The 14,698-nt window shown below is 46.7% G+C and overlaps 1 protein-coding gene across 2 annotated transcripts in view; it reads right to left on the bottom strand.

Annotated features, from left to right (window-relative positions):
* Positions 1-6,781: 6,781 nt before the first annotated feature.
* Positions 6,782-14,698, bottom strand: part of USF2 (upstream transcription factor 2, c-fos interacting) — a 29,771-nt gene continuing 21,854 nt past the window's right edge. Inside the window, exons 7-11 of one of the 2 annotated variants that reach the window (XM_061596977.1) lie at positions 13,503-13,561; positions 12,378-12,472; positions 11,598-11,666; positions 10,931-11,059; positions 6,782-8,503 (exon numbers count right to left, since the gene is read on the bottom strand). In XM_061596977.1, the coding sequence (XP_061452961.1) occupies positions 8,414-8,503; positions 10,931-11,059; positions 11,598-11,666; positions 12,378-12,472; positions 13,503-13,561 (442 nt within the window). In that variant the 3' untranslated portion in view covers positions 6,782-8,413. The remainder of the gene's footprint in view (positions 8,504-10,930; positions 11,060-11,597; positions 11,667-12,377; positions 12,473-13,502; positions 13,562-14,698) is intronic. The other variant, XM_061596978.1, reaches the window with a different exon arrangement.

The raw sequence follows: 14,698 nt of genomic DNA, 5'->3' as shown, positions 1-14,698 counted from the left end.
GACCCAAAGGCGCCAGGCTGCACACCTTCCCTTCCACGCAATCTGCCCAGGACCAGTGGCCTTGGAAGCATCGCTTCCAGGCAGCCCTCTCTGAGCAGAGGACATTGAATAAAGAAAAAGGGCCATGGCGAATCAGAGCCCAGGAGATGCATGACAGGAGAGAACATGGTGCAATTACTATAAGAATAAGCCCCACTTACGCTGCCCTTGAGCTCCTGAGAGGAATGGGGGGTGCAAATGTCATCTTTATACTATATAATAAATCGTGCTGATCCTTACGTAGCCAAAATGGCACTATCTATGCACAGCAGGTGACAGCAGGGTTGGGGGAACCTCAAAGTTTTGCAGAAATACAAAACAAAAATTAGGTCACCCCCCCCCCATGTTGGTGGTGGGATCCTAAAACATCTCAGTGAGGATTGAGCATGCTCAGTGACCACAGAATGTTGATCATTGCGGAAGGAAGAGAATAGAGCAAATTATCCTGGAAAAAGGGCATTGCTGTCTGGAATCCATAACAGGAAGACTCCACGCTGCATGATTTTGTTGCAAGTCTGACTTGTTTTTATTTGTATCCCTTCATTTTTCCAAGAAGCGTAAGGCAATGCATGTGGGGAATTATCCATGATGATGATGATGATGTCTACTATTATGTGCAAATATAAAATTAATAAGGGTCCTGCTATTAGGTTTACAATCTAACTCTATCCTTACAACAAGCCTGTGATAGTTGTCCTGTTAATAACCTAATTAATTGCCCATGGAAACCTATCCATGCCTAAGAACTAAGCCCCACTGAGTCCAATGGGGCTTACTGCCAGGTAGGGATGGGCAGACATGTCAATTTTCAGTTTCTCAGTTTCTCATTTTCCCCCAACTTTGGTTCTCCAAATTTCTACATCAGTTTGCGTTGTTTTGTTTTTTTTAAAAAAAAGTCTTAATTTATCAGCATTTTCGTGTGAATTTCTGCTTACACAAATTTTGTTAAGCAATTATGCCTAATAAACATGTTTTTTGCAAAGCAGTTTTCATAACATGATGTGTTTTATTTTCACTAATATATGCATTTATATGCACATTTTACCCTAAAATATATGCATTTTGATACACATTACTTGGCTGGAGAACTGCATTGCAAAATTTGGAGAAGTGCAAATATCAAAGGATTGCTGTGTTCTGGTTCATGTATTATTTCGGAAAGTGCAAAGTATGTAAATTCACCTTTAAATGCCCAGAACTGAATCAAGTTTTCCCCCATCCATACTACTAGCTAAGTGTGTTCAAGCATTTCAACTTAACCAAGCACTCCTATGGCCCTGGCAGTGATTTCTAAACAACAGGAAAGACGGTGATGAGTAGCAAGTGGCTTGTTCATTACTGAAGAAAGCAGCACAAGGAACAAAGGGAAACGTTCATTTTCAGGTCAGGCAATGGACTCAAGCTGAGCTCAGGCCAGGGGTCCCACCCCAAAATTAAATTCCATCGGCTGGGCAAGTTAGTTACTAATCTGCGGTAGAAGCTACTCTTCCAAATTCACATGGTAAGAGGACGTTCTGTCTTCTCCAAGGAGGTGCAGGCAAATAGTTAAGTGTGGCTCATGCAGAGATAAAGGTGGTGTGTGTGTGTGTAAAAGAGAGACAGAGATGCTGTGTGTGTGTATGGGAAAACATGGGGGAGAGTGAAAAGAAGATAAGAGGAAGAATGCATCAAAAAGAAACAATCAGTGTGCATATTTACCTGAGAATAAGCCCCACTGAACTCTCTGGAACATACTGTACATCTGAACAGACATGCATAGGGTTGTGCTGTACTGTTAATCCCACGGGAGAGCTCCATTTAAGACTTTAGATGTGGGGTTCCCAAGCTGTGGTCCACAGTGTCTGTGGATTTTTTGAGATTGACAACAGGAGATGGAACTTCCATCACGTTAGACATTTGTGTTGATTTTAATTGTATTTGTATTGCTTTTATTTTTTATATTGTTTTATTGTATTACAGTTTGAATTCTAAGGAACACTTTGGCTATGTAAGGATTGGAGAGAGGGTCCACTATTATGCAGAACAAAACAGGCTCTGGAAGAAGGAAGGATTCATGTTCCTGACATGCCCACTTTCCACACACAGGGAGTTTGAAGTATCCTGTTTTCCGAAGGCTGCCAGCTGACCAGGAATAAATGGCTTTGCCTACTCCTGTGCCTTTAAAAGCAGCATGTTCAGCAGCTGAGGCTTTTGAAAGAATGAAGATGAGCACGACCATCATCTGTGGCAGCAGTTGGAAGGGCCATAGCTCAATGAGAGAGCACTTGCCTTGCTGGGTTCAGTCCCCATCACCTCCAGGGCTGGAAAAGAGTCTTGCCTCAAACCCTGGGAAGCTGCTGCCAGTCAGAGTAGACAATCCTGAGCAAGATGGACCAATGGTCTGACTCCACACACCAAACATTTAAAGCATATCGAAAGCACCCCGCCAAATAGTCTTGAGAACTATAGCTTATCTTTCGCAAAGCTACAATCCCCAACATCCTTAACAAACTACAGTTCCCAGGATTCTCCAAGGGGAAAGTGTTTTTGATGCTTTAAATCTAGGGGTGTGTGTACACAGCCTCTGTATAAGGCAGCTTCCTCTGTTCCTAAGACAAAACAGCCTCTTGGCTCAAAACCCTGCTGGCTAACAGGCTTCCTTTGCCCTGTCCCTTACTCTTTGGCCATGTTGGGGAGCCTCTGCCTAGGCACGCCATTGGGTCCCTTGGAGAATCTCTCTGGGGACCCGGCTCTAATGCTGTTTGCCAAAATGCAGGTCAGAGGACACCGCTGCATGATGCTCCATCTGCAAACAAGCCAGAGAGGGTTGCGACATAACCCTGTTTGCCCTCTTGGTGTCTCTCTCCCCCGCCTTCCAAATCTGGGGCATGGACAGTAACAGCCAAGATCAGAGATTACGGGTGGCGCCGGGCACAGAAACAGATAGGCGACAGGCAGGCTGGCCAAGCTGCTTGCAGGGTCCACCAATTTCCCTGGGCAACCTGTCCTGCTGCGCCCTTCATGGGGTGGGGGTGTCCACAAACTTGTTGTCAAAGCAGCTCAAGGACAGTGTTACTACAGGCAGAGGCTAGCATCCAGGAAGGAGGTGGTGTATGGGTGTGGGGGAGGTAGGAGGCAACTGTAGGAGGGATTGGAGGAAACCGCAAGTTCACATCCACCTCTAGTAGTCCAGGAATTCTTGAGGGTGCAGCTTCCGCACAGAATGTTGTTTTTAAATAAAGTGCGTCTAGGAAGTTCTGACAGTTTTTCTGAGCCGAACACTCAAGGCCACAGAATGAACTTTCAAGGGTCCCCACCTCAACCCATAATCCCCGAGCCCCATTGTGGATCTGCCCCTCAGCAAACACTGGGATGGCTGCTTTTTCAGGACCCTGAAGTGTTTTTAACATGCCGTCATCAGAGTGTATTTGGGTCCATGGATTGTTGGGGAATATGCCTCCATCTTCACTACTTGTGCACAGATGTAGGTTTTTAATGCCCACCATATGCGGGGGTATAGTTAGGTAATTTTAGATTAGATATGGGCAACCAATGGCCCTGCAGATGTTGGACTACACCTCCCATTATTCTTGACTATTGCCCATGCTGGCTGGGGCCGATAGGAATGAGAGTCCAACAGCATCTGGAGGAAGCCATGTTCGCCATTCCCATTTGAAACTCTGGACATCCCTTCTTTAGCTGGCCATGTGGCTTACTTCAGTTATGTCTTGCTGTGTTTGAGGGCCCTCCTACTCATTCTACAGAATGAGGCCCTGAACATGCGTCCCCCCCCTTCGAATCCTGCTCTGATCACATCTACATTAACATCAGTGTAGTGGTTAATGTTGGAAGTGGGGTGTTGGAAGTGAGGCAATAGCAACTCCTGTTATGGTTGTTTGTATTCCAGAAGGAAGATAGAGTTAGGGTCCTCCAGCTGGCTAGGCTTGCCTACCTTTACCTGTGCTGTTCTCTACCTTACTTCCATTGTAAACTGATATGCTCAGGGAAGCTGACCTGCCCCTCCTTCCTGTCTTCTTCTTTGACTGTCTGAGGAGAGAGGAGACATCTCTGCTCTCTCTCCTGAGCCATGAGGGCAATACCCAGGTCTGGGCATTGCGCCTCCAACTTTAGTTAGAACTAGGTATGCCTTTCCTATGTACTATGTATTTCTATAAATAAAGTAGCTTTTCTTATTTTACAAAGTCTTAAGTGATCTAAATGCAGGGTAAAAGCCTGCTACTTAGGTAAATACACACACTGGCACACACGCAGCTCAGATGCTGAGATTCTCTGCATATTTCCATAACATGGGAGAACTCAAGATCAAACCCTCACTCCACCATAAAACTCACAGGGTGACTTTGGACTAATTACACTCCCTAGGTTGACAACCCAGCCGGCTGGCCAGCCTACTTCACAAGATCACTGCGAAGATGAAATGAGGGGGGGGGGAGAGAGAACCATACATACCCCATTAAGCTCATTGGAAGAAAGGTGGGATAGACTTGCAATAATAAAAAAATAGGAGTCTTGGGTATGGTCCACAGTCCTGCCATCTGGAATGAAAAGTGAAGAAGCTCCTATCACACTGGAAGAAATTATTTTGGAAGGCCAACCAGACGTATGTGGGAAATTTTCAGGGGTGTGTGTGAGGTCAGAGCCTGTGAGGTGCCTTCTCTGCCCAAACACCCTGCCATGCTGCAGTTTGGCTTGAAGAGAGGGAGAGTGAAATGGTATGTCTAGCAGGCAATGGACAACGAAGGGCACACCCTCAGGGCAGTGCAAGAGCAGCATCTCCTCTGATTTGAGACTGGAAACTCCTAGTTGAATTGGCATAATGAAGAATACCATGCAGACACACCTGAACACTTGGAGTGGTACAGTCAGGGCAAGTTGAGAACGTAGCCTATATTATGGCTGTGCAATTTTGGCTCTGCTTTTTTAAGGCTAGGTTTGCATTTTATTTACAGGGGTCCATTTTCTATCTGCTTTTATTAGTACTTTGTCATGTGTGTATCAGTAAGTCTTTGTAATTACAGGGTACACAGTCAGTGCACCAGCAGCACACATATAGTGACTACCTATGCTATAAAGCTTAGCACTAGGAATGAGGTATACCCGTCATGTCTGCTTTAAGTTAGATTCCAGCACTGAGCAGGAGGTTGGACTCGATGGCCTTATAAGCCCCTTCCAACCCTGCTATTCTATATGATTTGCAGCAGCCATAGAGGTGCCACCAGAGGCAGAGGTGCTGGAAAGTAGCAGCACTGCAGGCCAGACTAGTTCACCCCCAGTGTGGCTAGTCTGTCCTAGTACTTGCTCATGGTAGTGGGCAGCAGCCCAGATTCCTCCTTGTCCCGAATCAAGAAATAATCTGGCCATTTTACTTAAAAAACAAAACTTTTAATTTTTTGAAAAAACCTAAAAACCTGGACCTAAACTGTCTGAATTTTGGCAGTTAACCCCCTGGGTGAAGGGCTAGCATGTCGCCAAATTTGATGCACATGTGAAAAATCAAAAAAGTGATGGCTGCTTTGGTGTCCCAATGCAGGTCAACGGGAAGACTGAGGATTTGGATCCCCAAATTTTGATTCTGATTAAGGACCCGTATCGATCTGAATCCGGCCCCGAACCAAACGAGGGAGGGAACTGCAGCCCTAGCCTTTATGCCAGCATATGAGAACCTGTGGCCTACCAGATACTAACTCCTGTCAGCCCCAGCCATCATGGCTAGTAGTCCTGTGAGTTGCAGAAATGTGACGTGCTAAGGATGCCGGTTCTTTCCTCTGCCGTTAGGTCACGCTCAAGAGGAGAGGCTAGCAGGGCACAACCCAAGTGCCTTTTATCCTGCATGCTTTGTGAGTAAACAGCAAGCCACTGCAGGGGCTGATGCAGAGGTTTTGCTTTGATCACAGCTGTGCAAATCTCTCAAAACGCCTGAATTCACCTGTTAGGTTGATCAACATGCTGGAAATCGAGGTCTGGAGATTCGATATGGTGGGCCTGCAAGCTGGAAGAGGCTCAAATGGAGCAACACTAGACCCATAGTTAGTCCCAAGGTGGTGGTGGGGCTGGCAGGCTGGGGGGTGGCTTACCTCCTTCATCCACTGCTCCCTGTGATTGCATGGTGTGGTGGGACTAGGACAGTGAGAAGCCAGGTTGAAATCCACGTCTGACCACAAAGGTTCAGCAGGCGACCTGGGCCAGTTGCCAGCTCTCACTCTTATCTCCCTCACAGGGCTGTTGTGAGGACAGCCAGCACGGCAAAGGGATTAGAGGGTCAGACTAGGACCTGGGAGACCAGGGTTCAAATCCCCACTCCGTCATGAAGCTCACTGGGTGACCTTGGTCAGTCACTGCCTCTCCGCCCGACCTACCTCACAAGGTTGTTGTGAGGATACAATGGAGAGGAGGATAACTACATATGCCACCTTGAGCTTCTTGTAGGAAAGATGGGATATAAATGCATCAAATGCAATAAATAAAAGGGAGGAGGTGCAGCAGGTGTGGGGAATCTGTGGCCCTCTAGTTGTTTCTGAACATCAACTCCCATCAGCCCCAGCAAGCATTGCCAATGGCCAGGGATAATGGGAGTTGTAGTCCAGCAACATCTGGAGGGCCACAGGTTCCCCATACTTGTCTTATGCTGTCAAACTAGGGCTCTAGGCCCTCAGTGCACTCTGCAGGGAGAGAAAGGGAACTGTGAAACAATTTTTTTCAACCCCCACATGCAACCACAAACACACATTACTGAACCACAAAATGATTTGAAACAATATTATTTCTGTGCAGGTTTTTCTTTCCTTTTATATATAAACAGAATTTCTTTCTACTTTCCAACAATCAAACCCTGCAAGCCAACTCATTTCTTTCTTTTTTCTTGTTTGATATATCATTTGCGTTTTCCCTTGATTTAACCTCTCCCCTCCTCACATTTATTGGGGGGGGGAGGGTTCAGAGCAAGACTGATATTTGGGTACAAAGATTTCCACAAATTCAATTGTGATTAATCTAGAGCATTATTTTTTTTTTCAACAGGGCTGGTATATATAGATATAAAAACAAAAATCAAACCTAGGGAACTTGCTATTACAATAATATTATTTTATAATTTTAGGAACCATTTATCTTCTTTTCTTAACAAAAAATCTGTATAGAAGCAGGGAATGGGGGGGCGAACCCAAAATATAGGAGATTACTTCTTTTTTAAAAAAAATTCATCTCCTGATTATCTTTTTAACCTGAAATCCTAAAACACTGCTGAAGTTTAATTAAAAAATTATATAATATCAAAAACACACACAAAAGCAACCCTGTTGTCAATTCGATCCACCACTAAAAAAAACCTTTTCCTAACTGCCTGGGTTACAGCTATCATACAAACACCGTACCTCTATACAAACGCGCTTGGAAACTAATAAAATAAAAGATTACTTACAAGAAAGACAACAAAAGAAAGGGAGGGAGGGAAGGAGACAGTAGTAAGAATTAGGGCTGTCAGCCACTCTGCCTTAATTATTGTCATTTTTTTTTTTTAGTGGTATGAGAGTTAAGAGGACAGATGTGGTTAAGAGGCAACACTGAACTGCAATCTCCCCATTCTTGACACAAGGCACAATCCAACCAATGTTCTGTTGCTCTGACTGCAAGTTGAATCCCAGCTAACCACTGCTGAACTTTGCCCACGGTAAAATGAAGGTGCATGAGCACGCAGGTAAGCGCAATGCGTGCTTTTGCACAAGTAGCATTCGTTTCAGGATGTCTCCAAAAGCAGGGGCCACCTAACCTGCAGACTGTGTCCAAACCGTGGGGGCCAAACCTGAGAAACCAAATCCCTCCTCCTCCTTCCCGCTTTTCAGGGCCAAACCAAAACGACTGGCTCATCAACATGGTTCATCGTGAGATTCAGAGATGCACAACTGTCAAAAGAAAAAGCAGACTGAATCCAATAGCTTTTGAACAACCACGCTCAGGGGAGGGGAATGCCCCCACCCCAGAGATCTAGCAGAGGAGGAAAAGGGGGCTGAGGGAAGAGGAAAAGAAGGGGAAGTCAGCTAACTTGTGTTAAAAATCTACTATAAAAAATCCAGGTTTCGCCTGTTTCATCTTCATATAGCCTAAGGAAAGGAAAGGAAGTGGGGAGGGGAACTGTGGGGAGGCTGAGGGGCCCTTTTGTAGCAGTAGCAAAGGCTGGCATGGCTAACCGGCCACCTGATCAGGCTCTTTCACCTCGTCCCCGCTCCCAATTTATCCCTCCCCTCTATTATTCCCCACAGGAGGGGAAACGAGGCAAGGTTCATTCAGGGGAGGGTGGTTCTATACAAAAGGACGAGAAGAACTGGAGGTTGAGATCCCGTGTAAAGAGGCAGTGGCAAAACGTGTGTGGGGTTTTTTTTTACTGCCCTGGGGTGTCCCCCACAATCTCAATCCCGTGTTGCTGCAGCTGTGCTCTGAGAAGGGCGTTTTCATTCTTCAGCTCCTCAATCTGTTGTGGGGTAGGGCGAGGAGGGGGGGGGGAGAGAGAGAGAGAAGAGGTTTTTTTTAAAAAAAAAATGTGTTAATGACAGATGCCTGCTCTGAAAGGCAACCCCCATCTCCAAGCTTATCATCCTCAGTGAGAACCATGTCAACGTTCTCTAGAGCGATAAATGAGATATCTTAAAGTGTGGAGCACAGATTTGCAGAGGGTTGTTTTGTGTGTGTGTGGAGGGGGTTGCCCATTTATATCACATAGACCCCAAATCGGATAAAACAACCCCGCTGAGGTAAAACACAGACTGCACTTCTTTTGGAAACTGGTCGCCACAGCTCTGGCTTCAGCCAACTGAAGCGAGTTCTGCTTGGCCAGGTAGTTTGGCTGGTGCTTGGCTGGTGAGGCGCTCTGGAAAGGTTTGCGAACTGTGAAAAGAAAAACTTATCACCCTCAACACGCAAGGCCTAGGCGTGGGTAGAGGAGTCTGTCAGTTGGGAAGGAACAAAGCAGAGAGAGGAGGAGCAATACTATGGCAATGGGGGGTCAGCTGACAGACAGACGACAGACAAGACAGACAGAGGAGAGAGACAGAGAGAGAGAGAGACCCTCTTCAGGTTCCATGTATTATGCGAAGGAGAGAGGAGACAGGGGGGCTACCTCCGCCCCCTCAATCACATGCTGGCCCCCAATGTACTCTATGGATTGGAGGGCAAACGGTTGCAGTGGAGACCTGTGTATGGAGAGACGGGTGCGGTGACATAACGGGGGGGGGAACTAGTGTGTTCATCCCCACTCGTCCTCAGAAGAGTCTAACTGTATGAAGGGAAACTAGCAACTGAATAGGACATGTGTGTGTGCATGTATATATAATAATATTATTATTATTAATAATAATAATAATAATATCCTGCCCTTCCACCCAGAAGCAGCTCAAGGTGGCAAACAAAAGCACTAAAAACATCTTTAAAAACATCTTAAAAACAATAGATCTTTAAAAACATCTGTAAAAATAAATCTTTAAAACATTTAAAAAAAGATCTAAAAACAATTCCAACACAGATGCAGACTTGGATAAGGTCTCTACTTAAAAGGCTTGTTGAAAGAGGAAGGTCTTCAGCAAGCGCTGAAAAGACAATAAAGATGGTGCCTGTCTAATATTTATAAGGGGAGGGAATTCCAAAGGGTTGGCGCCTCTAAACTAAAGCTCCGTTTCCAATATTGTGTGGAACGGACTTTCTGATGAGATGGTATCTGCAGGAGGCCCTCACCTGCACAGTGCAGTGATCGACTGGGTATATAAGGGGTAAGATGGTCTTTCAAGTATCTTGGTCTCAGGCTGCATAGGATTTCATATACCAAAATCAGCACCTTGAACTTATATATGTGATCTCTCTCTCTCTCTCTCAACACACACACTTGTGTGATTTATGTGTGTATGTATGAATGAATGGTATGTATGAAGAGCATGTGCATAGGTTTAGATCGTGTAAACGGAAGGGAACAGGACCAAAGTGGTGAAAGGGATGGACCCTAGAAACTCAAAGTACACTGAAGGGGCCAGGGACCTAGCAAAGCAGCATCCACACAAACAAAACTGGGGAAAGGCCACAGGTCATTGGTAGAGCATCTGCTTTGCATGCAGAAGGTCCCAGGTTCAATCTCTAACAACTCCAGGTAGGGCTTCGAATGTCCCCTGCCTGAAACCCTGGACAGCCACTACCAGTCAGAGTAGAGAACACTGAACTAGATAGACCAATGGTCTGACTCGGTTTAATAAGGCAGCTTCCTATGTTCTTAAAACTACAGTTCCCAGAGTTCTTTGGAGGAAGGCACAACCACCCTATTTCAAAAGTCAGGCTAAAGCTGTAGCAGATATGTGCCTTTCAATCTAACCCACAAGGATGAGGGTAACCCTGTGGATTAACAGCAGATGTCAGTGTATCGTCACTACTTTTCAACTCTGTGTGGGATTTCACCAGCGCTTCTGGTTGATGCAATTCTGCAAATACTGTCCACATCCTGCATTAACCCCGACTTCTCCATAGCCATGTTTTAAGCCAGTTTGGGAGCAGGGTGGCATGAGAACAACGAAGCAGGTTTGCTGTTGATGACCTGAGCTGAAGAATTCACACCAGCCATGGTAACTGTTGTCTGTCACAACCATATCCATTTTGTGTGCTCTCAGGCTAGCCATAAAAGAACAGGATTAAAGATCTCTTGGTGGACTGACCCACAGCTACTGAGCTATGCTTTGCAGAACTCAAATTGCACAGTTCTGGAAACACGTCCATGTGTGCTCTATGCTAAAAAAAAGGCTGAGGTTTTGTCCCCACAGCAATGTAAGACAGGTTGGACAATTTTTCACTATTCTGCAGTACCTTTTACTCTGGTCTTTTTTGCTAGTCATTTGCTATAAAAGGGAGGGAAGGGCTGAGGTACCTGCTGCCGTAACAAGTCATTATCCATCTGTAGCCTCTCAGCTTCTTTGAAGGTCTCTTGCATGCGCTGGTTTGTCTGCCGCAGTTCACGGATATAGTCACAGGCCTTGGAGAGGATGCCCCCTTTGCTCTGCGGGATGTGCAGAAAACGTTTTCTAAATTCAGTGCCACCCCCGAACCAAATCAAAGCCAGGACCTCCCTGCGCTGCCTCTCTTTGGGTGGGAATGTTCAAATTTGTGTTTTAAATATGTTGCAAGTCGCCAGCAGACCGTTTGGTATTAGGCGACTAACAAATGGGGAAACAAATTAATAAAGAACCTGCCATCCCTGCACCCATCCAAAGACACACACGTGCAAGCAGGTCAGACTTTCTATGTCCTCTCTTGAGTCCAAATCAACCTTACATAACTCCAGCTACCAAGAAGAAGCAGGTTTTAACTGGATTTTTTCCTGCTACAATCGAATTTGCCAGTAGAGGGAGATAAAGGGCATTATGTTGCTCAAGCAGCTACAGCCGTAAGATCATCAATGGGGCATTTTCTAACAGGGCTTGATGAAGAAAGTCAGCCTGGTTCACAAGACATTTCTGGAAACCAGGACATCTAAAATAAAATTATACAGGCGAAAATAAATAAATAAATAAAACCATCCCCCAAACAGTGATTACTTTGTGTATCTCATTCTTTTCACGACAACTGAGGTTTTCTCCTGTCAAATGTGAATGCCATCCTTCTCCCTGGCACAGGAACAGATAAGAAGGGTTGAGGAATACATGCTGGGCACCAGCACAAGGTATCACTGGGTAAGGGCCAGGGTTCTACAGCCTGGGCAGGGTCAACTGCTGCTGCTGCCTCTGCTGCAACCAACTGGCTGGCCAAATGTCTGCCCGTGGCAGCCAGCAGAGCCGGAGGAAACTCCCCAGCCCCACCGTACTGATGATGTTGACGAGTCAGTAGCCTGGAGCCCTGTTCAGCACCACTGCTTAGTCACCTGCAGCCGTGACTGTGGCCCCAGAGCTGTTGCTTGAGAAAAAGACATGAGGAGAAACAAGGATCCACATAATAGTGTGTGTTTGGGGGTGGGGAGCATGGAAGGGCATCTGGCCTAGCCCACAATTTAATGTTAATTAAACACTTCCCTTTACAACAGGGTTGCGGAACCATTGGCCTTCCAACTGTTCTGGGACTACAACTCCCACCGTCCCTGATCTTTAGCCATGGTTGCTGGGGATAATGGGAGTTGTAGTCTAACAACACCTGGAAGGCCATAGGTCTCCCATCCTTGCTTTGTAGCAACCAGCCAGGGAAAAGCAAAGCAGAGAACTCTCTGCTGCCTTGGATCCTAGGGGAGAATGAGCCAAGGAGTCCACCCCCAACAGATAACCAACACCTCCTCCCAAACAAACAGCTCTCCCTGCATTCCTCCTGTGCCGGGCAATTGCCCTCACCGCCCCCGTCTTGCTGTTGTCTGTATTGCAGTCTGGAATGATTTTTGATAGCTGGACGATCCAGTTATTGATCTTGTCTCGCCTCCTCCGTTCAACTAGAGGGGGAGACAAAGAGACAAGAAGGAACCAATTAGACAAAAGGATGGGGAACATTTTTCCCCCCTAATGGGGTCAGTGATTCCACCACCACCCCCCGGAGAAAAAAATAAATCAGGGGCCACATCAGGCGAGCTGACCAAATCAGCACCTTGAACCAGCTGATATCCAACCAGGCACACACTTTAGAAGGTATCTGGCAGGGCAAGCTTGAAATTAAGCAACAGGATACCTCAGGCCTGTGGGACACAGGTTCCTTCACCCCTGGATTAGAGACATCAGAGCAACCTTCCTCAACCTGATGCCATCTAGCTTTTGTTGGGCTACAGCCTTCATCATCCCTGTTCGCCATGCTGGCTGGGGTTGATGGAAGGTGGGAGTCCAATAACATCTGGACAGCACCAAGTTGGGGGAAAGCTGTGTCACAGGTTGCCCAGCAATGACATTGCAGTGATCTTGCCTATGGGAACAGGACAGAACTAAGCTTCTCAAAATCAGCAACAGTGATTGGTACATGGATCTGAACTGCATCGTCCTGTTAGTTAAGAGTGTGTTGTGGTGGGGTGGGGGTAGGGATGAACAGTTCTGATGGATAGGAAAGCAGCAGCACCACGCCCCCTTCTTGAATGAGCATTTGGTCACGTGGACCAAGAATGTGGATTTAAAACGTTCCCGGAATTGCTTGGGAAGCTTTGCACATGGTGCGGGCATCCCGATCAGCATGAAACGACAAGACATCCAGGAGGCTTGATGGGCACGGAAGTGACAAGAGCAGCTTGTTTTATGTTGGGAGGGCACCTGCCATGTTATTCAGCCTGAAGGGATGGACCACGCCCTTCCCTCGAGTTGGTATGAGGGCTGTGGTGACATCACAGCTGAAGGGGGGGGCAAGGAGAGGAAAAAAGCAGTCCTTTCCACCATCTTCTCTAGGGCACTGTGGGCCCACAGCATGATCAATCCCTGTTGTAACTTAACGGAATGCAATGTGAAAAACCAGGGAGGGTCCTGTTGCTTTGCTCTTCCACCCACCTTCATTGTGCTGGGCTCTCCTCCTCTCGTCCCGCGGCGTCCGTGTCCCGTCCATTTTCCTAGATTTTTAAGGCAAAGATATGGGGAAATCAGAAGGGGTCGGGGTGAGGCTTCACAGACTCTGCTTACATCTCTGAAGCAGGAAGGAAGCAAGGGTACCATTAAAAAAAAAAAAAAGGTAAGGGAAAGGCAAAGATTCCAAATCTCTCTTTCCCTGCCCCCCTCCCTGCAATATAGGGGAATTGGGCTATGGGGAGAGCATGTCTCCCTCTGCCTTAGCATCTGAGTGCTAACTTTCTTTCTCAGTAAGAGAGGCCTGCAAGGCTAGCTGCATAGGGTCAAGGTCCTCACCAAGACACATTTAACAAATTTAGTGGAATTGCCTTGAACATTCGAAACCTGGCCACAGTGGCCTGCGCGTTGGTAACCTCAAGACTGGATTGCTGTAATGAGCTTTCTGTGGACCTGCCCTTCAGGTTGCTCTGGAAGGCTGCAGCGGGCGTAGAGTGCAGAGGCTAGGATGCTCAGCGGGGCTACCTAACCATGCCCAGGTGACACCACCTCTGAAAGAACCACACCAGCTGCCATTCTGCTACTGGGCCAAGTTTAAGGTTGCTGTTGTTGAGGGCGACTCACAAAGCCCTAGAACAACTTAGGACCAAGTAGCCAAAGGGAACGTCTCCTGCAAAATCTTCGCGGCTGTCAAATCTCGCATGGGTGTGTGACGGACTCTCTGTCTGCCTACTGGGAAGCCAAAGTGAATCTAGGCTTCTCACAACATGCAAGAAGGCAACAGGACGTGACTGTCCAGATCAGGCCCTGCAGATGCTGCTGGATTCCAAGGCACATCCATAAACATGGGACAAGCTGGCTGGGACTGACTCCCATTCCTGGTCTACATGCATGTTTCATGCTCAACCTCACACAGGAGCTGCTTCTTTCGCCCTGCCTCCCATTCCAGCTGCTTCCATCTGCTTAAGTGCGCTCACGGTGCCTCGAGTTCTGGCCTCTTCCAGCTTGCATCCATACTACACTCGCTTCTCAGCGGTGGCCCCCAAATTATGGAATGATCTTTCTGACGAGGTGCGCCTGGCGCAAACACTTATCTTTTCAGTGCCAGGTCAAGACTTTCCTCTTCTCCCAGGCGTTTTAGCATGTGCTTTTCAATTTTTTAAAATTGTTTTTTGTGTTTTAAA

This window comes from Rhineura floridana, chromosome 15 (assembly GCF_030035675.1).
Source record: "Rhineura floridana isolate rRhiFlo1 chromosome 15, rRhiFlo1.hap2, whole genome shotgun sequence".
Lineage (NCBI taxonomy): Eukaryota > Metazoa > Chordata > Lepidosauria > Squamata > Rhineuridae > Rhineura > Rhineura floridana.
This window is presented reverse-complemented; position numbering and strand designations above follow the sequence as displayed.